The 27,322-nt window shown below is 30.5% G+C and overlaps 2 protein-coding genes across 2 annotated transcripts; both read right to left on the reverse strand.

Annotated features, from left to right (window-relative positions):
• Positions 1 to 19,178: 19,178 nt before the first annotated feature.
• On the reverse strand, positions 19,179 to 19,580 carry LOC114402100. The gene has a single exon (XM_028364630.1). It carries the CDS (start codon positions 19,578 to 19,580, stop codon positions 19,179 to 19,181), a length of 402 nt encoding a protein of 133 aa, XP_028220431.1.
• A 484-nt stretch (positions 19,581 to 20,064) lies between these two features.
• Positions 20,065 to 24,134, reverse strand: LOC114402273 (LEAF RUST 10 DISEASE-RESISTANCE LOCUS RECEPTOR-LIKE PROTEIN KINASE-like 1.1). Its single transcript, XM_028364784.1, has 4 exons — positions 23,261 to 24,134; positions 22,939 to 22,979; positions 21,307 to 21,543; positions 20,065 to 21,195 (listed from the first exon to the last, which is right to left on the reverse strand). The coding sequence occupies exons 1-4, from the start codon at positions 24,052 to 24,054 to the stop codon at positions 20,207 to 20,209; spliced, it is 2,061 nt and encodes a 686-aa protein (XP_028220585.1). The 5' UTR covers positions 24,055 to 24,134; the 3' UTR covers positions 20,065 to 20,206.
• Between the last annotated feature and the right edge of the window lie 3,188 nt (positions 24,135 to 27,322).

Genomic DNA, 27,322 nt, shown 5'->3' on the forward strand with positions numbered 1-27,322 from the left:
CGTGAGAACTAGAACATACTCCATAAATAACAATTGAGTTTTGGATGTTTATAATTATTTTTATATTATTTATGGAAAATTATAAATACTTCCAAATTTAGGGGTGGGTTGGAAGAGAAAGAGGAGAGAAAAAATGTGAAAAAAATAGGGAGAAAATAAACATGTTTGTTTTTAAAAAAATTGAAAATGATTTTTTAAAAATATATATAATTTAATTATTATAAAAAATATATATAATTTAATTATTATAAAAAAATATATAAGTAAAATAATTTTTAAAAAATATTAAAAAATCAGAAAAATGTTTATTGTATTAAAAAATTAACTAATACCAGTAAATTGTAACAAAGGGATTTAGTAATACATATGATTGTGATGTAATAGAAAAGGTAAATAGTAATAAATAAATAAAAGTGAGATACAAGAAAATGAAATATATGAATTATTATTAGTGTATTTGATAACTTAATTTATTATTAAATAATTGTTGGATTAGCTGTCGTGTTTTTCTGCACAAGAATTTTTCTCCTCATTGCGTCGTTACCTTTACTTTGGGTTTTGTTTTATAGTCCTCCGCATCCTGTCTTCGTCTTCATCGACAATTATATTTTTTTTGTCAGCAGAATACCTCCACACACTAACTTACTATAAGTCTATAAGGGATAGTTTACAAAAGATAAGCTTCTATAATTAAAGTATACGTGTTTAGTAGAGATTTTTTTTAATCACTTTATAAATTTATAATTCACCTGTACATGTATTGTACGAGAGACTAACTATTGTTATTTTTTGTAAAAAATTCCAACATAACGTGATTAAAAAATATGTTGTTGACGAAGATCGTGAAGTGGTTAACTTTTTATTACATTATCTTCTTCTTATCATTAAAATTAGGTAAAAAAGAGGCACTTATCTTCTTTTTTAAAGTAGTTAAAGAAAATAGTGATAATCATACATTTTGAAAGTTTATTAAAAGAAATAAAAAAATAATTATATATATTAAAGATTCATTTAGGAATATAAAAAATGTATACACCAAAAAAAAATATAAATACAAATAATGTTCAAAAGGATTAAAATAATTATAAAATTAAGAAAATAAATTTAATATTGATAAAGTTAAAACAAAAACTTTAAAATAAAATAAAAAATTGTCTTCTAAAACTTATCAATTACATCCTAAATTAGTTAGTAAATTCATTACGAAGTTGAAATTCTTTTTATAATTTAGCGCTAAAATTTTGGGAAATTTTAAAATAAAAAGCTTTTAGACAACAATTTTTTATTCTACATACATAATTTCCAGACTATATTGTTATCATTTGGCTTAAATTTCAACAAGTTAACAAGTTGACCCCAATAAAATTAGAAGAAAAAAATTAGGTGCTTGCACTCTTTTGTGCATCATGCCCACAAGCTTTTAATAAACAACCACCATCATTGCTTCTCAACCATGCCATTGCTATTTGCTATACAACTGTCATTATAATTTAAACACCAAATTTATTTTCTATCATCTTTTAAGATTTTTTTTCTTGAAATTCGTAAATCTAAATTTATAGATAATTGATGCCCAAGAGGCACAAAAGGCAAAAGCTATGCTACTTTGTTACCATAATTAAGCCCAACATTTTTTAAAATATTACTACACGGTTTCGTTTTTTTATTTTTTTTTTTATGAATATTACATGGTCTCGTTCAATGGATCCAAGAAAATTTCTTCAGTGGGACAAAAAATAATATTTTTTTTACAGAAGAAAAATATTTAAATTTTTATAAAATACATAATTGTATGATAAAAAAATCAAAATTACTTATGTAAACTTTTATAAATTACAATTGAGTTAAGGTGGGAGCTTGTATCATTGATTAATAGTATATATTTAGTATTATAAGAGAAAAATAGTAAAAGTCAAAAACATAAAATAATAAAATTATTATCAATTTATTTTTTTATCCCTTAACTATAACTTTTTTATATTCATCTAAAAAAATTCCATCATAGAAACACTTAAATTTTTATGGAGGCAAAAACAATTTTAATCACATATTATAAGTAAGACAAATTATTTTGTGGGGAGAATTGTCCCATAGTTATTAACCTTAATCCCCCCTCGTCTCATTTGAATCTAAATTGTTTTTTTATATAAAGAATCGAAAACAATATTACATTACAATAATATGTGTGCAATAAAATGTAAATATTTAAAAAGAAAACATTGCGTATTCAGAATATTTCAAATGTGACAACAGTCGAATCGCACGTTTTATATATATGAAAAAAAAACCCATATTCCATAAGTTTTTTCAACAGTTGAAATTCAATAGCATTAAATAATTTATTATTAAAATATAATATATTCAATAAAATTACATAAAATTTTGTGCTTAACAAAATCAAAACAAATGTACACAATTTTAAACAAATGTACACAATTTTATTAGGCAGGACGGAGTTGTTTAATCTCATTTTTAGTTAGACTTAATTAGACAAAGCCAAAATTTAATTAATCTTAAAATATATGATACTACGTGACACCCCTACCCGATATATATATAAATACAAAATTATATAAAAGAGATTTTATTTTCAAAACATAAAAGAATTCACACAGGTAAAAGATTTACATTCGTATAAATCATTAAATTAAAAACTTATCAAATAAGGGTATAAAATATATCTCTGGCCCAAAGCAAGACTGTCAAGTTTTTTTTCTACAAAAAAAAAAAAAGTTAAGCAACAGAAGAACATAAAGTAACATGTTCAGAACATTATATAAATAATATAAAAACTCATATCTCAATGTCACATCATATCAGAGCATTGTATCCCGACGTCCTCTGGTATGATGTTCCTTAAAGAAATCTACTTAGTCATTTGCTCTCATGAACACAAAATTCAAAATTATCATAGGATTCAAACACAAACAATACACAGAGAGTGAGTTATCACATTCCTAAACGGGTAGAGATAAACAAAGACACACACATATATAATATAAGTATAACAAGCTCAACTTAGCTCAATTCGCATCATTTTACCACTCATTGTGTAACATTACTTGTTCCAATGATTTAATCACATTAATCACATGTTCAAAACAACATATATTGAGTACAACACAACATCATACACTCACACAATTCAATACTCACTATCACGTAGCAAGTCACAATGATCATCACACGGGTGTTATGCAACAAATACACTAACACTCAATCATATATGCAATGTGGTATCATGTCAGCCAAAAACCTTGTTGGACGCCTAAGAGTACTTGATAAGACAAACCACACGCTGATAAGTCAGGTTACTCTCGCTAATTAAAATCATAGGAAGACTAGTTATGATTATGTTGTTTTACGATAATGCTCCAACCATGTGGGATCGACACAGACTCAAAAGAACACTCAAACTAGGTGTATTTAACCCTAAAGCCTAGACTTCGAAGAGTCCATCAGGGTCTCTCCCTCCTGATTTAGGTATAACCCAAAAAAAAATTTAGCACGCAAACTTTATTTATGAATTATATAAAACACACAAATCCTCAATTGTTCTCAAAACAATTTTAACTCGTTACACCTCAAAGTGAATTAACTCATCGGGTTATCATAATGGATCCCATCACAATATTCGTCGCACATTAACTGGTTACCCTTAAAGGGTCTTACAGTCGTGTGATTATATTGTTCATAACTCACAACTCAATGCACACAACATCTCAATACATGTGTGATCTCACAATTTAACACATACTCAACTTATCACATACACTCAATCTCAATCACAATGTTATAATCCCAAGGCAACATGTTATCACACCTCATGAATCATATACACATAACATATTATTAATATATACATGGCACAAACACAAACTTTACCTATGAACTATGTAATACACACAACTACTCAATTTTTTTTCAAAATCATTTTAACTCATTGCGCCTCAAAGTGATTCAACTTGTTAGATTCCCATAATGGATCCCATCACAATACTCTTCGCGCAAAAACTCATTACCCTTAAAGGGTTTTACAGTTGTATGATTGTACAGTGCATAACTCACAACTCAATGCCACTTTTGTAAGTACTTTTTGTACAGTTGTATGATTTACAGTTCTTTTTGTAGTATTGTAAGTACTTTTTGTAAATTTAGGTAATAAGTACTTAGTATCCCACTTTTGTGTATTTAATAACCTTTCCATTTCAATTTCAGGTAAAATAAGAAAGTTTGGTGAAGTTTGCTTTTTTGTAGTTCGCTGAGTCATCCTCCTCTGACAGAGCGCATGATCTGCTGGGCGCAGCATGATTGGCTGAGCGCATAGAAGAACCTGGAAGAAGATGACATGTACAGGTGCACTGAGCGAGAGTCAAACTCGCTAAGCGCACCACTTGCACCTCCAAGTTGAGCGAAGAAGAGGCGCACTAAGCCAAATGTCACTTAATTTGGCTAAGCGAATCAGAATGTGGCTTAGCGAACGACCAAAAATCAACAACACTATTTAAAGCCTGAAATCAGAAATGGAAGGGAGTTCTCAACTTTTGGCGTTTTCCCTGTTCTTGAAAGCATTTTTTTGAGTGGCGGAGAAAACTTCTAGTATGAAGATCCTGAGGGACAGCAGAGATTGAAAAGGTAGTTATCATGCGGAGTATTGGATGAGGGTTTGAGTGATTGTGAGGCTTCTAGAGGTGAAGAAGACATCCTCACCACTTGTACTTCCTAATCTTTCATTTTCTCTTTTTCATCTTTGTAAGAGAAGCTTCCCAGCTATAGAGAGCTAAATCTTCAGTTGGTTCTTCCTACAGGGTATTTGATGTAAATACTCTTATATCTATCTAATGATGTTGCATGTGTTCTCTGTGCTATTAGTACTTCATTTTAGCATGTTTTTCCCTTGATCACGTAGATGCATGCTTAGTTAGGGTCATTCAACATTGGAAAATGGTTTGATCCTTAGAACTTGATAGGACGGGACTAGTTTATCATATTTTCACGAGAGACCGAGGTACGATAACCTAGTTGTTGGTATGTATGTCTTAATGCAGTTCTGGTCAAGTTTAGTCCAACAAGAGGATCTGAGAATGACGCTTGATTAGGATTAGGCTAAACATGCATGAGACATCGGGGTTTAGCAGTCCAGGAGACAACATAGAACACAGGAACGTTGTTAGGTAGAGAACATCTTTAGTAGCATCAGTCACCCAGTAGGAAGACCAACACGTTGACCATCTGCCTTCACATCCACCACTACTCACCTTTTTATTTATCTTTGATCACTACACATGTTCACTCTAACCCCAATTACAATAAACTCATCATTTACCTTTAAGAAAACTCACATGTGTAGTCCAAAAGCGATAATAATGTCTTTAACGGTTTCCTAAGATTCTTCAAACTTTTCTCTGATTGTTCTGTTAGGATTTTCAAGCGTTAGAGAGAAATAGAAGAGATCGGAGCCTTAATTTCACTCTCTTTGTGCGAAGGAAATTTCTCTACAGATATTATTTCGTAAATCTCAACGGTAAAAATATGTGAAATTGAGTTTTAAAGGTGGTGTCCAAATTTCAGGACGACCCAACGGTTAACAAGTCTGAGATCATAGTTTTACTAAGACAGGTTTGAATGTATGAGAAAAAGAGAGAAGGTTTTGGTAGAGGAAGAAAGGAGAACGAATTTGAAAGAAAGAGAAAGCGCAGAAACATATTGTAAATGTGAAAACTGATCTAATATGTCTCTATTTATAATTAGGATACTCTAAGTCTATATTCACTCTATTTTTCTTTATTTTGTTATTTTATAAAAAAAACTTTATTTACTATTTCATTAAATAAATAACCAATTAAAATATCTATTTATTTATTAAAATATCATTTTACTATATTTATTTTCTAATACTATGAAATCTTTATTTTAATTAAAAAAAAACCATTTTCTCTCATTTATTTAATTTCTAAAAATTCTATTAATTTTTAAATAAAATTATTTTTGTTTATTTTATGAAAAACGGGATATTACATATTATCTCTATTCTTACATGCAAAATTATTTTTACTTTATTGTTTTGTATTTTTTTATAAGATCATCTTATAATTATTTGTTGCATTAAATATTTGTTTCCTATAATATCTTTAATTAATTACATTCAATCTTTTGTTAGGATTGGAGAATAGAAGAAATCTCATTAATTAATTATATAAGAAATAATTAAGTGAAAAGAGAAATGAAGGATAATCTTAAAAGAGTAATATAAATTATTGATAAATTTAATATAATTAAATAAATTAATTATTTTTCTTTGAAATGTGAATTAGTCGAAAAAATATTATATATAATTTAAAAAGGTAGTAAAAAGATTAAAAATATATTTTTTCTGTAAGTTAATGTTGTAGCAATAAATACATAAAAAAATTGTATTGACTAAATCTACTTAATTTCTCCTTTATTTTATAAAAGATAAATGATTAAAAACACTTCTCTGTAATGCAATTTTGTAGTAATAAATGATAAATAATTAAAAATAATATTGAGCAAATCTCTACAATTACTCCTTTTTATTAATATAAAAGATAAAAGAATAAAAAATACTTTTTTTTCTCTCTCTAAGACTATATTGTAGCAACAAGTCATTAAAAATTTGTATGGACCATATCTCTCCGATTTATGTTTGTTTTAAATAATTCAATCTTTTATAATCGTGATGCTCTAATGATGGAAAAAGTCTCAAATTTTCAATTGAATTATTGATACCAATGTAATTTATTTATAAAAACTCATCTATATAAATAACACACTATACAATATTATTTATTGTCTAAACAAATTCAAGGATCGAACTTTGCATTTGTGATATCTAAAATGGCTGATTCAACTATCAGATCCTCAAGATAATTCTCTTCCTTGTCCTCATTTCTCAAGGTGAAGTTTCCTCCTAACTATGAAACACATTTTTTTGATATTAATTATTGTTCATAACTTATCTCATACATAAAAATTTTAGGCTATAGCCAATGTTCGTCACATGATATCGAAAGCCAATTTCAAAAACGAGATACAGTATAAGGAAAACAATTTCGTCAAGTAGTAAAAATAAATAAATTAAAAGTTAGTTAAAATATTTCGTCAAACACACTTTTAGTAATATTATCAAAGGATTAATTGTAATTTTAATATTTGTATTATAATTTATATATAAGTATAATTTTTTAATTTAATTATTCAGATTTAATTTTCACAATTTTTTTATTATTCAAATGATATTTATATCTAAAAAAATTATTATATAAATATGTTATATATTTTTCTTTATAATTTTATACAAATTAATAATATATTGCTTCTTTGCTATATTTTTATTAATTATTAAATGAAATTTTAAATGAGTGGCTTAATTTAAATAAAAAATTAATCACGAACAATTGAAGTTAAGAAAAAACAAGTGAAAATCCATATAAATTAAAACATGGTAATTAAAAATATCACTAAATCTATGAACAATATTATTGTTGGCACAAGGATGAGAAGAAGGACTACCAAGTATTACTTGCAAATTCCAAGTAATACCTCGAAATTAACCATGAAGAATACCCAATGTCTTGTTAAATACAATGACTTTCGTCCAACCAATGTATTCGGTGAGTTCACCCTATGACCAGATTTTATTCAATTCTGATCATTTTTTTCACACTTTACCTTTTATATTATTTTTTGTCATTGCATTTATCATTTTTACTTTTCTATATCTTTTTTATTTTTATTTCTGATGTATACCGTATGCACTCCCCAGGGATTAAAAAATAAATCGATAAAGGTGTTTTTATATTTCAGTAAATAAAAAAAGGTGTTTTTATACAATGGTTTGACAACTCTTCCCTGTAGATTTAATTATTTAAAGTTCTTTCTTCTTGCTAATGCTACATGCATCACACTTAATTCTTTTATCATTTTTAAAAATTTATTTATTTCTTTTTATACTATTTTTAATTTTTAAATGTATCAATTAATTTTTTTTCTACATACTCTTATTTAACTATTCTCTCTCCAAATACTAATGAAAAATAATTAAGTGAATAGTGAGATAAAAAAATATAATTTTAAAATGATAATAAAAATAATTGATAAATTTAATATGAACAACTAAATTAATTATTTTTCTTATGGAATATTGAAAGAATCTTATAATTAATGATGGAGGTGTACTACTTATTAGGATTATTTAGTTGGTTTCATTCTTTGTTGTATTTCCTCATTGATAAAAAAAAAGGCTTAGTCTTTTTATTCTATTAATTTTGAATAATTTTTTAGTCATTTAAAAAATTATTTTTATTAATTCCTTAAATTTTGAAGAGATTACTTTTAGTTTTTCTTTCTTTATGGTTTCATAATTTATGGCAATTTTTAATTATCAAAATTTATTTTTTTAAAAATGATTTATCATATTTTAAATCGTCAAAATATTTAACTTGTATGATTTGACAATCTTTTTCTTTTCATAGTTTTATTGAATAAAAAAATGTGAATGTAGAATCATGATAATTTTTTAAATATTATGATGATTTTAAACTACTCTAATAATGAGAAATTATCACAAATTATGATATTATTAACGCAAAAGATAAGAAAAATTAAAAGTAATTTTTTAAAAATTTGAGGAATTAATAAAAATATTTTTTTAAGGAATAAAAAAATAATTATCCAATTATAAAATACTACAAACATAAGTCAAAAGATAGATATAATCTTCGAATAGTGTTTCAACTTTAGTCTTAGAATAATATAGTAGACACTCAAGGTAACGTGACATTTATGAAGTATTTACATTGATAATTTATGTCACATAAATAACGCATAAACTAATACATGTATATACATACACGTGACAAATGTTACATGTGTTTTAAGAATATTTTTTGTAATTACTTTTTTTTTTACTTTAATTTTAAAATTTGATTTTAGTCTCCACAAATTTAAATTTAAATTGTATCCATTAATTATTATTTTTATCTTATTTTGTCATTTTTAAAATCTCTAATATCTTCGTCATTTTCACCTACAATTCACTAACAACATCACATGATATAATTTAAACCACTATTGAGAATTAACATCGAAAGTGAAAGTAGAGTCGCATGACTTACCCTAGCAACCTACAAGTGACTCGGATCTTATGAATCGAACGTCAAAACCTTTAATGTATGCATCTTGACACCCTTTAGCAACTAATGGAGTTCCGATACCTGAAAATATAATTAAACACGTCAACAAACTTTACTAATATCCGTAAAAAAAAACTTTACTAATATCAAATTTCTTTAATGGTAATGTGTTTCGAAATCGAAACTGACTTTTTTATTTTTACTATTGCACAATGTTGATACTGTATAAACATTTCTTAGAGACAAATTAACTACTATTTAGTCATCTCTAAAAATTTATTCATAATAAATTCTTTGAACAATCAATCATGACAAGACCGATAAATATGCTCCTCAATATATGTATGCGGGGTTAGGAAGAGAAGATTTTCTTGGGTCCATGTTTATCTGCCTCGTGTGGACAATGAGATCATGCAGCTGCATGCTGCATGAAGCCTTGAATCGTAATATTTTTAGTTGTCCCTTCACACCTAAGTTTGAAATTAAATCTCAAATTTTGATTAAGTAATCGAAGTGTTAAATTACTTCTGTTATCAACATTTAATATCATTATATTTCTTTTTAGGAGTACAAATCCTTGCATATATTTTACTATTTTGAAAACAATGTCATGCGGTTCAGGCCAAAAAAAAAAGACAAAGAAGCACGTGACTGTATGAGTGTATCATTGCTCCCTTCAATTATATGACAGGCTATTCGATTAATCTAATATTCCGTTACATAGGTATCCGATGCTCAGTAGTCAAATTGAGTTTAATCAATTTTCCCAAGTAACAATACCCTTAGCATCGATATGGACGAGATCATAATTACTACTCCTTCAGTAATTGATCTAAAATAAGAAGAAACAAGATGACAATGGTTTGATAAAAATGAACCAACTCCACTCCCCCAACGTTGTCTTTTTTCATTAGTTTTTATCTCATTGAAAAATAGGGAAACATATGAAGAATAAGTTATTTTAAAATATTCCCCACTTCAAGGAAATTTTAATAATTAAATTAGTGGAAAAATTAGAATATTAATTGAAATTCCTGAAATTGTTTTAGTTGTTCATTTTCTTGGTGAAACTTTCAAATATGAATATTTCTTTCTTTCAATTTTTCTCATCCCTTTCTATGTAAAGAAAAGTATATGGTTACAAGGGTGACTCATTAACCTAAGTAGTACTATAGTAGGGCCATTCGTACTTTTCACAATGTTTTTTTGCATAAGCAGAGTAGCCACACCTTTTAAAAGAAATTAATATGATCATGCTTGTCACTGCAGTCTAGTGTCAAGATAAGCATCCACTAGCATAAACATTTAAAAAAGAAGGATCTCTTGTATATCTGTCACAATAGTTTTCAGAACAAAAAATAGTAAAGGATATATACAGATAAAATTTTCTTAATTTTCAAAAATATGTTTAGTATAAAAAATGGTGCTTTTTTTTTTAAAAAAAAATTATTCATTTTTAACTCATTTTTAATTCCTAATTAGGGACAGAAATACTATTTTTGTCAACATAAAGACTTAAAATAAACATTTTTATAAAAATAAAACATATATATGTTTATAAAAATGTTAATTTTTTTAAAGCCATTCTATTACTACTGACCAATGAACATTTATGAATTTTATTTTGGAAGATTATAGTTTTTGCAATTTTCACTTATTTTGTGAGACAATTTTTGAACCGAAATATATATGTGTGTCGGGTGAGTTGGGTTGGGATAGGATGCACTTGTTGTAAGTATCAATCTAACTTATTCTGCTTAGTATTTTTTTATAGACAATTATTTCTATTAATTTAATCGTCAAATTAAGACTTCACAGATTAAGTATATAAACTTTTATATGATTTATTAATCAAATTTATTTTAATATATAATTTGACATCCATAATCATTAATATAATACAATATCACTTGGTTCAACAGATAAATTTGTCACATTTATACTATAGAAACAAGTTATTAAGAATTAATGCAAAAAACTTGTGCATACAACAAGTGAATCTGATCCTACATGTATACAAATGTATATAGATAGCTTGAAGGTGTATCATAGCGGTTGAGGATATGGTTGAGTTGCCTCGGAATGCTCTTTCTTATCTATGTAGCTATCAGCAGTATAGTGGGGCATTGTTTATGTGGCTACTGTGGTACAACCAGTTGGGGATGACAATAACAAGCATTTAATATGCATTTCTTGGCCGATGGATAATATATCGAAGAATTCGGATTAAAAGTAGTAGTTGGGGAGAAAAAAGCTGTATCATTTGGGAGTTCTGTGCAACTTTTTGAAAGTGACTTTCAGATTGTATTGTTGTCATAAAACAACAAATTGCCAAGTTGGCAAACTCATCGGTTTGTGTTGTACCATCATGCAACAGTGTGAACTTAAGCAGTTAGATATGATCTTGTAATTTGTTTATTATCTTCCCAAACATGCTGCCCATTGTGCTTTCATGTTTTATTTGGTCGATGGAAAACTTGTATTTATTCTGCACATGAATGGTGCTTTCCAAGAAACCCTTTATTTTTGTTCACATTCAAAGTATTGGTCTCAAATTATGTTTTCTCAATATCAGCATATAATGACCCCTCAAGATTATGCTAATTTGGCCTACAAACAGTGAAAATGAAGAAGATACTAAAGGCCTGGAAAATAACAGAAAGGGACTTTTAAACTTGAACCAATGAGACAATTTCAGGACATCTGAGGTACTGTAATTGGTAAGTGCAGAACTTATCTAAAATGTCACACTAGATGTAGCTGCCGAATAAAGTTAAAGTGAGACAAGAGCATGTTCCAATAATAATTGTTAAGAAAGTCAGTCTTGTACAAATGGGAAGAAAGACACATTCTCCAAGTAGTATTAATTCTTGACAACCTTTCACCACCCTGCTGAGATCTTAGTGAGGATTCCCAGGCCTAGTGGGTGTTTGGGATCACTGCCCATGTTTTCCTTTTGTTTGTTGCTTTTTTTTTTCATTCCTTTTTATTTTGAGAGTTACTATTACTCTCATGATAATTGTTTTTGACCCCTATGAAGAGATTGAGACTTTTTTTATTACAAAAACATCGTCGCAGAATCACGATTCCATGAAATCAAGATTCTGATATATTTTTTTTGTCCCAAACACAACAACGTATAGAATCATAATTCCGTTGAGATAAAAAAATATTTACAGCAATATCTTGATTCAATTGTTGTGTTTTTAAAAAAAGAAGTAAAAACACATATGTGTGAAGCTTAAATGTGTTTTTTATTGAGCACTACAACACCGCATTTTTTTTAAATGTATTGGCTAAACACAACTTTTTTCAAGACACATTTAATAAACAATCATTTTTCCTGCTATGCGTACCAACTGTATTAAATATAGACACAGTCTAAATCGTTTATTTTTTGTGTCATCTCAATCATTGATATGGTATGAGTCATGAAAGAATAGTAGATCATCTAATATAAATAGTAGTAGGGGTTTGATGCAACTCAACACATTTGTTTGATATTCATCATATTGTTTAAAACATGGAGAGTGTGTATATTGTTGTACATTGCAATGGTGACATAATTCCATCATCTGAAGAGATATTGTTTAAATCTTCTAGTGGTCCTCAAGTCGTCGTAATAAGTGATTACATGTCACTTGATGACTTAAGAAAAACAATTATTGACACCATCAGAGGTTGCTAAATTTTACTTTATTTTTTTTACCATCAACCAATTTACGTTGGTGATGGTTGTGTTAAATACAAGTGTATGAAGCTTAAACGTGACAATGATGTAGGAACAATATTTTTCATCTTTTCAAAATTTAGTAGCAAAGGTTCGATTAGGTTGAATACAAAATTTGGTTAATCTCTAGATGAAATACTTGCTCTATTGTGCAAACCAATGAAAGCAAGACCTGTTGATGAGATCATTGCTCTGATGTGTGTTAGATATGTGTAATCATATTTTTACTTTATCAAATTCGTACTCTATTTGTTTATTTTATTTTCAAAAAAAGTTTATATTATCATTGTTTATTTAGTTGTTGGTTATCCGAAAGTTTGTTTTATAAATCAACTAAAGAGTTGTTGCTACTACTAGGCGCATGTTGTTTAAACAATCGAGGAACACAAAAATAAGTAAATAAAAAACACCATCAACTAAACAAATGTCAACACAATAAAAATTTGTACAAATAATAATAATAATAAAACAATCATCCGCCTCTGCTACCTTTCTTGCAACTCTCATCCTTTGCCTCTCTAAGCTGCACCTGGCTTCGAAGCCTTCATGCAGCAATTGCAGAGCTTGATGTATAGTCTAATGATGACTTGTGCCCTTTGGCATGATTGTAAAGTCCCACAAGCTTTGCATGGTGCTTGATCCTGGAAGAACAATTTCAATTAGTAACTATTTTTAAAGTGACAATTTTGGAAAAAATATTAACAAAATCCATTTTGATTTACTTGGCAAAAGTAGACTCCACCTGGTACATACTCTGCTAGTGGTTGCGCAGGCGATAGCTGCATTAGGATGGGCAATAAATGTACAGAAGGACGTGAACACTCTCCCTCCTCTAGCAAAATGGCATAGGGGTGAGAAACCCGATAAAACCAAGGCAGATAGTCAAAGGTGTAATCCCAATGACCCTTGGGTGGCACAACATCGCCCATGTTGAATTAGAAGCCTCATACCTGAGCACTGCAGTGGATGGCATGGGATGCATTGAACATGTCAAACTGCCTCAACACCCTTTTTGGAAGATAAGGTCACATGTCCATCCCGCACCTAATGAAGTCAGAGAAAATGACCTGTTGTGGGAAAGACCTGACACTCTAATGACGTTCATAAGGACACCAAATGACAACATCCATTTGAAGGTCATCCAACTTCTCCCTAATCGGATGAGGTTGCCTGGTGCCTCGTGTTGGCTATTGGGTCATCCAAAGCACTGATCCGAGGTTCGAAATAGCCAACAATGGGAAGATGCACAAATGGAGAAGACTATAAAAAACATTATCAAACAAATTAATTATAGTAATAAAGAAAATAAAAATAAAAATAATCACAATTAAATAGTTATTTACTTATTAAGACTAACGTCATATAACCTCTAACTTGTTTGCTGGTGTACTGGCTCGCATGGGAGAGATGGTCATATAAGTACGCCAGTGAAACAACTCCCTAGGCGTATCAGTGCCAGTCACCTAGGTTGTTGAGGTAGAAGAGGTAAGAGACATTGACGTGAGTCGAGGATTGTCAAAAAATATCATATTGCCAACCAAGTGCAAAAGATAAGCTATGGTAGCCCACACGTATGATCCTGACTGGATGTACCAGTTATATGGGCCTGTCAGCCACGCCAACCTAACCTTGGCACCTACGATAATCATCGCTATAGCCTCTTCCTCTATCAGAATGCCAAGGCGAGTCATGAACAAAACCTTTACAACCTCTCTAGTGAAGGTGGAGGGGACATGATCAATGGGCCTTCCTGTCACAGAAAGGTGCAAGAGACATGACACATCATCCAGAGTGATGGTCATTTCTTTGACATGTAGGTGGAAGGATGAGATCTCTTGGTGCCACCTCTCCACAAGGGCATTCATGAAGCCCTTGTTTGCGGTGGGGTACCGCATCATAACTAGGACTGATAACCCCAACCGTAATACATAAACCCTCATCGTCAACTCAGTGAAGAGTGGTAAGACCTAGCCACCATGGCTAATTAACTTCATCTCTAGGCATGACTACTTGATTCATACATGACCAATATAGTGGTACCTGTAAGATCGAATCAATGACAAATCAACTAGACCTCATCCAAATGGAGGTCCAATGGTCCTATTAAATGCATGTGTCTTTCCCTATGGCTTTGGCTTTTTGGCGAATGTCGTCGGTCGCATGCTGACACAATCAGTCTTCGATGCCTCTCTTTAGCATAATCCCCTTCATGTGAGGGGCTCGAGCCCTCATGAGAGGGATTGTGTCTAGCCACATATGAAGCATGTTTGGTCCGAACCATTTGAAACTAAAGGAAAAATAATTAAACTATTAATAAAAAAATAACAAAAAATTAATTATTAAAAATAATAACAAAATAAAAAACCTTTAGAACACAAAACATAATTATAATTCTCTTGAGGTTATTGGCGAAACCTACAAATGGAATCACAATTCCATTATAGACAAATCTACAATGAATTGTCGAGGGGACACATAGGAAGGGAGAACAGAAGGGTTGGGGAGGAGAATGGAAATGTTTATTTTGGTTGGGAAAGGGAGGAGGAAGGAGAATGAGAATGAAAAGGAAAAGGAAGAAGAAGAAAGAAAAAGGACGAGTATTAGGAAGAAGGAAGAAGCAAGAACAAGAAAGGGAAAGGGAATGCGATGCCAAGAAGGGGGAGAGGGAAGAGGGATGGGTGGAGAATTTTGAAGTTAGGGGTAGAAGGGTAATTTTAAGGGGAGTAGGGGCCAATAATATTTTCGTGCTTATTTTTTGTTCGGTCTATATATCAATGTTGATGCTTTGAACAATAGCAAAAATTTATTGGTAAGCATTTGTGAAGATGGGCCTTTTACGGGCCCTGAGTGAGAGGGCAGTTTGCTCCACGTACAGGGGACAAACAACCACTGCATGCCATAACTTGGTTCTATTGTTTTAAATAGCATACATATATGATATATCCATTGAACAAGGTGGATTAGAAAACCAATCCCACTTAAAGTGATCTGCGCATGATCCTGAACTACTATTAACTACAAGTCTGCAACCAAATTTCTGCTGTCATATATGATGAGAATATGCAAAAACTGGAACAAAAAAGAATCAAGTTATCTATAGAGTATTTTAGCAAAAACTGAGGTTGTATTTATTAAAGGTTTTGGAAGTTATTTTTTGAGAAAATGAAGTTGAAGAATGTGACATTCCCATATTAAGGATAAGTTTTAGAAAAATATTCTTTGATGATTGCTGATTTCAAGAGAGCGATATTAGGGATGGTTCTCTCCTCTTTCCTTCTTGTCCCCATATTCCATTTCAGGATAATTTAGAACCATCTCTCATATTTTTTAATTCTTTATAAAATGTCTAACATAATAATAATAATAATAATAATAATAATAATAATAATAATAATAATAATTATTATTATTATTATTATTATTATTATTATTATTATTATTATTATTATAATAATAATAATAAATGGTATTTTAACTATTATAAGCATGAAATATCTATTAATTTTATGATGATTAATCTTTGTCGAGATAATAATAAATTATTTAACTATTTATTTGACAATTCTTATAATTGACTACTTGACATAACTTTGAGTTGTTGTCCTTGTATAAAAAAAATTCAAGTTTTAGTCCCTATACTTATAGGTAGGGGTAGGTAAACGGGTTCAGGATCATGGACTGGCCTGCGGGGCCCACAGTTTGCAAGGGTAATGGATCAATTTTTTTAAATAGTCTATGGTTATATAATATTTTTGGGTCTGTCCTGCTTGACTTGTGGACTGTGTGAGTTTGGCCCGCGGGATCCGCGATTGTTCGTAAGCTCGCTTAATCCATGGTTTGAGAATTTCACCTACTACAACACTTTAAGAATTCCGCTTAATCTAGATCTTTTATTGTTGGCTTGTGATATTTTGAGCATCTAAATTACAACTATGACTTCCAAATCGACATTTAGCATTGACTCATAGGTGCTTAACAAATATCGAATTAGGCTTCTTGGTGATAATGTGCAAGCCTTGATATGTACTAAAAATTGGTTACTAGAATTTGATGAGCAAGGTAAATAATGTGTAATAATTGTTGTCTTTTAATCACTTAACTTGAGTTGATTGTAATACTTATTGTCATTTTGAATTTTAGGAAAAGAATATGAAGATGTGGAGATGGAGAAGGCTCAAGCTACTTCAAATATGGAATCATTAGTTGTTTGAGATGTTTAAGTTTCATATTTTAGATTTATTGCTTGAATTTTTTTTTGTTAAGACATTATTTATTTTATTAATGTAATTGACTAATTTTTGATATTTAATTTACATTTGTGTTGAACTTAATTTGATTGTGTTGCATTTTTATTAAAATTGTAATTCTTTTAAAATTAGGCCCGGGGATCGGCCCGTTTGACCCGCGGGATGGGGGCGCACCAATTTATTAGGTCCGTATAAGAATGCGAAGCGGGCTGGCCCGGTCCGTTGCCAAAGTGGGTGGATCTTACGCGGGACGGACCGACCCGCTTACCCACCCCTACTTATAGGTGACAAAATAAGTTAGATTAATTAGGCCCGTTTGAATGCATCTACTAAAATATAGGACTAACTTGCGAATGAAATGCAAACTATTTTAGCCCAATTCTAATGTGGGTTAACTTGCGAAAATTCATTAAAAACCTAAAAACTCAAGCTTTTTATAGGACTTACGCTTCATTTTAGAGTTTCAAATTAAATTAGTGACAGACCTACATGGCTGTGAGGGTGTGCACTTACACCTCCTCATTTTTAAAAATTTACCAAATTTATAAATAAAATCCTGTATTTTTATATTTTATTTTATTTATATTTATATAATTGAACCCACTGATTTTATTTTTTATAATTTGCACCCACTGACTTAGGATCTTGGATCCGCCAGTGTTGATTGAGCTCGCATTGGATTGGATATTGGATAGCATGTTTTGTCACCTACATTTTTGTTAAGGGTTGACCTTGTTAACTTCATTGATGACGTGACTAATGTAGTTGACGTGCCAATAACGTATAGGTTATATGATTGAAAATTAATCAAATGGTCTCTATAGGTGATACCACTTTAAAAATTAATTAGTATATATAAGATATATTAATTGCTCAACAAATTAGTCTTCGTATATACATAAAAAAATTGAGTCTAAACCTATGGTCTACAGTAAAAATTGAGCCCAATTGGTAAATCATTTTTAAGACTAGTCCAGTAAAATATGAGGCTCAGCAAAATGGACACCCATTCACACATTCCAATCTTTCGTCGAACATATGGTCTACAGCCTTTATTGGACAGCGATCAAGTTGTTGAATATACATGACAGTATTCACGTGTTTATCAGTTTAAGATGACATTGAACAACATAAAGCTATAAGGTAAAACCGGTGCCGTTTAAGGTGTTACTTCTTTTTAAATAAGGCCGTGAAGCATTACTACCAAATGCTAGGTAAACCTGAATCTTATGTCAGTTTCTTATTTTAGATAATTATGTTTAAGTTATCCCGGAAGAGAAATGAAGTAAGTCTTCCAAAAGCACGTTAAATATATATGCATAACTTTGATACGATCCATTAAAAAGCTTGAGACAAATTTAATTGCAAGAACATTGTATAAATAATAATTGGTCTAGCAGATCAAGAATTACATTCTAATTCCCGCCTCAATTTATACCTTCATATCCTGGATGAATACATTTTTTTTTTCAGTTTCAAAACTAAAACAGTCAAGCTTAAAATGCTTTTTCAACGCGAAACAAGTCCAAAGGCATTGTTTGTTGATGTTACACAAGCATGCCTCTCTTTATCTTTTTGCCTTATCCCGACACTGATTGTTCATGCTTTATGAAAGTATTCTTCACCTCTCCCAACTCATGACGTGTCTCACGCCTCTCTTTACACAATTCTAATTCAACTTTTCCTTTTTGTTTTTTTGTTTTCCTATAAAGAACAATTAATAAATAACAAAAACGAACAGCTTCTCAGCCCCACAACAAGATTTTCAATAATTTAGATCGAGACAAATAATTTAGATTTATTAACATTCATTCCAATCTAAGAGATTGATATACGTAAAGTAAGTGAATATCTGATCGATTTCTCATATCACGAAATGCCATAACCAAATCAATACACATAGAAGCAGCCTCAGCAGGATCACGGAAATTAAAATGCAATTATATTTAAGGAGACTTAAATAGAAAAGCAACAAAACTTTGATAAGGAACAGAATTATGGGAAAAAATGGAAATGGAAGTGATAGGATGAAATTGATCGAACAGATTATTCGGGAATAGTGAGGAGGAGAGGGCGCCAATGTTTCCTTTTCAACAAGGACCTGCAACGAAAACCGGCCCAAGGCGGGTTGGTTGAACCGGGTTCATTACTCCAAGAAGAATGGGGAACGGCAACGGAAGCCAACATTGGAGTAGTTTCATTTTCATGCACACGCTCCTCTCGTGGCGGCGAGGACACAAAGAGGGCCTTCAGTGAGTGTCTCCGCATGGGATTCTTCTCCACCACGTTTTCTTGCCGCCGAAGTGACCGGTTCAGGCTAAGCAGACTACGCAGCGTGGTTTTGGGCCGCCGGAATTGAACCAATGGGCTCGTCCTCGGGCTTTGGGTTGGGCTTTGCCCCACTCCACACGGCGTCGCGAACAGCTTGAATTTCTGCAACGCTGCCATCTCCTCCCTCTCCCTCTCTCTCTGTTATTCTCCGCTCTATTAAAAGAGTGTTAAAGTGAGTTTAAATTTGAATATTGATGATTGTGAAGGGGACAAAGGTGATTGATTGCTTCTAACAAGCATGGCATCTATTTTGGGAATGGTTTCATCTTTTCTTCCATACACATTCATTACTTTCCTTTTGATACTTTGGATTAAAGACAAGTAGTAGTATGACCATGGAATCACAAGTAGGACCGAACCGTTTTCCGATGTCGCTTTTTTTGTTTTCAATAAAATACTTGTTCCACCGTTGCTGACTTGGCGGACTCATAAGAACAAATGTACTCATTTTATGTTACACATAATTATTAATTAATAAGTAGTTGTTACATTCTTTTTAAATAGCTTCCAGAAATTTTCTTCTCCCTTTGATTTTTCTTTCTTGGGTTTCCTTGCTTTTTTGACCCGTCTTTGAGAATCTGCATCAATCATTACTGTAATGTAGTTGTAACAAATGTGATTCATTACTGTTACAGTAGTAACTAGGAACATTGAAGGGAAAAATAGGAGTTCGGTAATACATTCATTTTTTTTTTTTTTACCAAAACGTGAAAAACTACGGTTATTATTAGACAACAATGTGATTAACCACTGGCATTGGGCGTGTTAGATTCACTTTCCAGTTTCTCAGTCAAGGAATTCGGTGAAGTTAGTAGCTTATTATTCATTAAAATTCCAACTTGACCAGAGTGCTGTGAAGCTGGTTGGGGTGGATGTACTTCGCTGGATGAAGTGGAAGAGATAACACCATCATCATCTCCTTTCTCTAGATTCTCAGACTCATAATTCCCATTTTGAAATTTCTTGAGTGCTTCCAGAACTTCATCCATAGAAGGCCTTAATTCATTGTCTCCTTGCACACACCGAAAGGCCAACCCTGCTACTGAAGTTAGCATCCTTTTAACTACTTGGTCTGACTCAAACCCCAAGGATGGGTCTACAAGCTCACTAAGCTTTCCTTTTTGAATCTTTTTCATGGCAAGATTTGCCAAGTTAACTTCATCTCTTTCCCTGGCTGCATCAACTGCTGGCATGGATGATATCAGCTCAATAAGCACAACCCCAAAGCTATACACATCACTCTTGTCCGTGAGCCTGTAGAATTGGAAATATTCAGGGTCAAGATACCCCGGAGACCCTTGTGGAGCTGTGGAGACATGGCTTACATCATTGGGGAGCAATCTTGAAAGCCCAAAATCTGCTACCTTAGCCGAAAAACTAATGTCAAGTAAAATGTTGTTGGTTTTGACATCACGGTGGATGATGTTTGAAGCATGGAGATAGGTCAATGCAGCAGCAGTGTCTATGGCAATTTGCATTCGAATAGGCCATGTCAACAAACCAACCCTTGCTAAATCACCATGGAGATGGCTAGCAACTGTGCCATTAGGAACGTATTCATATACAAGCAGTAGCTCTTGGCCGTGACGTGAAGTGCAGCCATAGAGGGACACAAGATTTCTGTGGCGTAGGCGAGTAAGGATCTCAATTTCATTCATAAACTGCTCCACTCTCTTGTAATTGTGCTCAAATAGATGCTTGATTGCAACTTCCCTTCCATCTCTTAGTGTTCCTGGTTTTTGAAAGATCAAAGCTTAAGTGAATCAATAAGACTGAAAAGTGATTCTACTTAAAGTAGAAATTGAATTGAGACATATAGTATATTAATTAAATGCATGCTGACCATAGTAAACAGTGCCAAAGCCTCCATCTCCTAGTTTTCTAGTGGGGTCAAAATTGTTTGATGCTTCTTGAAGTTCCTTGTAGGAGAAAATGGGTACCCCAAAGAAGATCCTGTCATTCTCTGTGTCACGACTAGGGTAGGGATCAGCATTAGTGATGCTGGATTGACCATATTTCCGTTTGCAGTGGCGTAACGTGAGGAACAACCCGAATATGATCCAAGGTCCTACGCCGGTGCCTTCAAAGTTCAAAAGTTGCGGTCTTTTAATAATTATTACTAGACTGAATTTTTTTTGCTACATAGTTGGTTTGACAATTGACAGAGTGGGGTAGAAAAAACTTCATGGATAGTTAGTTTAAAAGAGTCATGCTGACTAATGTCTCTGATTAAAGAATATACAACTTTGATTAAAGAGTATACTAAAAAGATTTTATTAGTAACTACTTTAAAATATGGCTGTAAAAAAAACTACGTTAAAATATGCTAAAAATAATGATGAGTGAAAATATTTTTTATTTTTAATTCTTTTCATTTAAGGTACTAGTTAACAATTTTTTCTAGAATCAATAATTAAAAGTAACTTACCCAGTAATGAAATTAAAGGAATATATTAACTATATCATCTAATCGTAATTTGACATATACAATAAATTTATTGATTTTTTAATAATAATCTTTTTAAAGTCATATTTACCTTTTTTTTATCAGTTGATAATATATTTTTTTTACATAAAAATAAAACTCATGAAATTAATATGTTAAGTGTTTCTAACACTTTGTGAGGAGAAAATTCAAACCAATTTTTTTTTTTATAAGAATCAATCTATGTATTATTTTTATATATAAAAAATATTTTTAATTATGAATTAAATTTATCTGTTATTAGGACCATTTTGGCAATTTTACTTCATCTCTTCAATATATAAAAAATATTTTACATGCATGCCTAGCAAATTAAAATTAAAGTGATAAATATACTATCAATAATAGAGATTAAAAAATTAAAGATAATAAAAATATTTGCAAAAATAATGAAAGTATGTCTTGTTAATGTTTAAGATGATTTTGTTAAAAAAATTTAATTTTAAGATAACTTATCTCTTTAATTTATAAACTTTAGGATTCTTATAAAAAGGATTAAATGATCAAAGTGTTGCTTGTTTAAGTAAAACTAAACTCGGATCCTTTAAAGTAAGATATTGAGTTTAATTTTATGTATAAAAAATATAATTGAAACAAGAAATTTTATTAAACATAATTAGTCAAATTTTTTCCACAAAAGTTAGTTAACAATAAAGTCGGTAGACATTTAGTTCGTGCTAATAAAATTTTTTAAAAGCACTATGCACTAATACTATAGTAAAAAAAAGGATTGGATGAAGTGTATAGAAAATAATTGTTTCATTAAGGTTAGGAAAAAAATAAAAAGTGTAATGTTAATTTTGGTGCATTTATAGGCAAACTAAATATTGATAACGCACAAGATCATAGGTGAAATTAATTTTGAATAGATATTTTAATTGTGTTTAACAGTTAAAATAACTATTTAAAATTAATTTTACTTAACTTTAACAGAAATAAGCCTTAAATATAGAAGCACGATATATTTGAATGTTAAAATTTGTACGTCACCTAACATCAATGCTAGCTTCCGAGTCGAAACTCTAGTTTTCCTGCATCATTTAAAAGCAGCAGTTGATCCCAGTTAGATAACAAAACAAAGTTCTATAATACAGTCAAGTCACTTGAATATGTATATAATATAGTATTAATCAAGCAGGAATTGATTTTCTAAATTTTAACTGTTGTGTTGAGGGGGAGAAACATGCGGAGTTAACTTGTTTTTTAGCAGTAGTTCAAACAAAAAAAGTGTGAAGATTGTAAGAAATCTGGTTGTATACATAAATATATTCATGCAACCATTAAGCTTTTTGAAGTTTTGTTAAGGTATTACCTCTTGGCGCAATAAAAAGTTCCGTTGCTGTCAAGTCGGCAATGGTCTCCTCTTTCTTCATTATAACACTGGTGACATTCACTTGAAAACTGGAATTCAAAGGTAATTTCAGCATTTAAAAATCCAAATGGGTTTTTGATGAACTGAGAATCTTGTCTGACAGGAAGTTTAACCATAGAACATAAGGAGATTAAAGAGCTCAGGGACTGATCATCATAGGATGGAGGGGCAAAGTAAAAAACAGAGGAAGGACATCTGGTACTGGTATAGTTGATGAAATCATTTGTATAGTTGATGAAGTCATTTGTATGGTTGAGTTTGTGTTGATGGTGGCTGCAATTGAAGGTGCTTATATTGTTTTGCAAATCAAAATAACCCATAGGAGAGGAAGGAGGGACAGTAATATTATAGTTGAAGACCGCACAACTACCATTTCCCAGAAGCTTGCTGAACTCCATATCAATAATGGAAATACTTCTAGGGCGGCGACGATGACTACTTACATGTGTAACTTGGAATGGTTTTCCCTTATTGTTCAACTGGACATACTTCACTGATGTTTGGTTTGGATCATTACAGCCTTGGATTGCAAGAACACCACAATTGTGGCGTTCTACAGTGGTGAATGGGAAGCTAAATGTCCCCAAAGTTCCACAGTCAAATGAGTCTGGACAATCATCATGGTGCCCATTAGCATTCCCAGCGGAGAGAAGAACCACCATTACACAAGAAATCAAAAGGATTACATACACCAGAGACATTTCCACCTCAGAAAATAGAAGCACCACAACCATGGAATGACTATACTGGTTGCATACACCACAGTTCTCACACTCAAGCCATGATAAATAATAATTCTTATGGGACTCCAATACTGCCTATACTGTTTATATTTCGGCGATCGTATCTCACTATATATAAGAAGAGAGTTTGAACGCGGGGCTAATAATTTTAGGAGTTTTGATATGGTTAATTTTTTAACCAATCAATTTATGTCTTCTTGCTAATTATTTGTTTTTAAATTAGTACTGGATTTTTTTAAAATTATAACTTTTTAAAATTAGAATATATAATTAAAGATAACTTTGAAAGTTTAAACCCTAAAATCTTTTTAGTTACTTTTAACTCTTTTTATAAAAAAAAAACCCTTTTGGGTTTTAGGGTTTAAATTAATTTTTTTTATAAAAATATTGAAAGTAACTAAAAAGATTTTAAGATTCAGAATTTTAAAATTACTTTAATAAAAAAATTTAATTTAAAAAGTTATACTTTTAAAATTTTAAAAAATAATAATCAAGAATTAATTTAAAAAAATAAAAAGTAATATATAATTTGTTTGATTGAAAATTAACAGTATTAAAACTTCTCAAATTATTGTGTCATCATAAAAGTATCACATAAAAATATCCTTTTTAAACCAATTGATACGCCAGTTGACTGCTAAAATTATTACACAAGTCTTAAAGCATGCCGTCTCTTTTAAGAAAATATTTTTTTAATTTTACTTTTTTATATCAACTCTTGAAATTATTTCCCACAACGAGAGATATTCTCAAAGTTTCCCACTGTATCCCGTTTCTTAATATCAGGTCAAAGTCGGACCAATACCTGTATAACTTGATTACATGACTACTCATATATTGTTGATTCTCTGCGGTTGACTAGTTAAACTAAAGTGCAGAATGTGATTGTTTTCTTGGAATTTGATTTTCGAAGATCGCTTTCTGATAATATACAGGTCAAATTTGAAATTGTGAATAATACTTTCATGCACCTTGTTGGTCCTGTCTGTGCACTCAAGATTTTTAAACCCTAAAATCTTAAAAATTGCTAAAAAAAAATAATTAAAGTGTTTAATACTATATTCTTATTTAAATGGTTTTAACTAGTTATTGAATAACTTTCATGCATGTTTAATAAATATATTTTAATTTTTTTTACTGAAATAAATATTTTTAATAATTTTGCCCAACTTGAATTAATTAAATTGTTCTTGTGGAGCCCATTTATCTAAGATTACAACCATTGGTTGAGATAGTCAGCGTTTTCGTCTGCGCACCAATTATTTTGAAAATTCCACACGCCAAAAAATCAAACACGGAAGATCCAATTTATCTGAAAAAGTTATTACATGTACCATGAAAACTATTTGGTTGACCACAAAATGTTATTTATATTCTAATTTCAAACAGTATTAGGAAAAAATGGTCAAAGTTAGAAAGTGTGTAATTTAAAATAAAATAAAGGTGCATCTAATATTTGATCTTCAAATTAGAATTGACCTTATAATTATAATTTGAAGAAAACTTAAATACAAATACAATGCTTTATGTATTAGTTTTTACTGTTTCCAAATAAATATTAAAGATTTACCTTGATAATGGATCAAATTAAATCTTACATATTTTAATGCATACTTTTATTATGTATTTTTTATTCATATAAATTAAAGATATATTAAAAAATTTACAGCAACTCATGCACTCTAATGAATCAATTAAACTATATAGATTATTAAAGTAAAATTTTAATTTTAATCTGAGAACAATACAAATAATACATAAAGTGTTATATTTATGTTTTATCCTTATATTATAACACTATTTAAATATATTAATTAGAATCACAATTCTTAGATTTTATTTGAAAATAGCAAAATGGTTTCTGCTGCATTTTGTCGCTTAAGTTAATCCTTAGGTTAGGATATGTTATTACTAACAGCTTACTGTGGACAATAACACAATAAGTGACATGTTGGAAGTTTGTCTCTCTCCTATGTGTCTCGTGTCCATGTCAGCAGAACCAAAATGAAGTTTTTTCCCTGGCTACTTCTCATATCCCGAAAATCAATATTTAGAGTTTGAGCAAAACACTTGCCAGTAACTACCTTGACTAAGACTATGAGTTGCTTCTTGGCTTATACCCCCTACAAGGGTACTAATTCATGCTAACTCACAAGCTTACTAAGTTTGAAGAAAAACACACAACCATGCACACACTGCTACAATATCATTCCATAGCCTTCAATAGATATACACAATAACACAAGGAACATAGAAAATCTGACAAGGAAGTAAAGAATAAATGGGTCCAATCAAGTAATAACAATGTTTTCTTTAATTGAATTTTGCTTGAGTTCTATATCTATCACTTTACCCTTTAGTAACTACATTTTAGGAAAGACATAAATCAATTTTCAGTCCACACAATTAAAATTTGTAAAAAACTCTACATAATTGGCTTGGAGTTCTGCGCAATTATGCAAAAAATTTGTAGAGTTTAAATCATAACATAATTTTGGATTCACGTTAATTTGACTTATGTTGACTCATTGACAAGTGTATCAAGTCGTCAAGTAATATTTGATAAGAAAGAGATATCGTTTCCTTAAGAACTTATGTAATACTTAACAAATTTACAAATTTTTACTATTTAAGCTATAAAATGAAACAATAAGAATATGAACTTAGCATTCAACAAGGATAAAATGAAACATAACACATGATTGAAGCTATTTTTGGGCTTTTAGATAGAAACACAATAAAAAGAAGTGAAAATCAAATAACAGAGATTGTCAGGTTTAGATTTCACCGAACCAAATTGTCTTTAAAATAAAACACAATATCCAACTTTAGATTCAATGTTATATCAGCCATAGTTTAAAAATAATATTCTAATCCTTAATTCCTTAAGTGAAAATACTTAAATTTCTCCATTAAATGTCAACCCTTGCACATTTAACAAAGGAAATTGTTTTAAGTTGAATGATCTAAAGATAACCATTAATCCCCATCTTATTCCCTAACATTGGAGTATGTTTAATAGGTATTTTACCACAATTCAAGATAAAAAGAGTATTTCTCAATCACAATCTCATCCCACAATCAAGCTATGAAAGTATTTCCTAATAATAAACCATAACAAGCATTAAGAATAGAAGTAAAACATTAGCATTGAAAAATATAAAAAATATATATAAATATTTCAAAAAAAATACATGAGAACAATATTTAGTTACAATCTAGCCTCAACAATGGAGAGATCTAGCTACACATTTCCATG

Source organism: Glycine soja, chromosome 20 (assembly GCF_004193775.1).
Source record: "Glycine soja cultivar W05 chromosome 20, ASM419377v2, whole genome shotgun sequence".
Lineage (NCBI taxonomy): Eukaryota > Viridiplantae > Streptophyta > Magnoliopsida > Fabales > Fabaceae > Glycine > Glycine soja.

Bases quoted from the DNA above. Each gene is read 5' to 3' on its own strand.
- LOC114402100 (XM_028364630.1), bottom strand. From the start codon at position 19,580: ATGGCAGCGTTGCAGAAATTCAAGCTGTTCGCGACGCCGTGTGGAGTG.
- LOC114402273 (XM_028364784.1), bottom strand. From the start codon at position 24,054: ATGGTTGTGGTGCTTCTATTTTCTGAGGTGGAAATGTCTCTGGTGTAT. The intron at 22,980-23,260 runs GTAATACCTTAA...TAAATGATGCAG, and splicing joins ACTTTTTATTGCGCCAAGAG to GAAAACTAGAGTTTCGACTC. The intron at 21,196-21,306 runs GTCAGCATGCAT...TTCAAAAACCAG, and splicing joins CTTTGGCACTGTTTACTATG to GAACACTAAGAGATGGAAGG.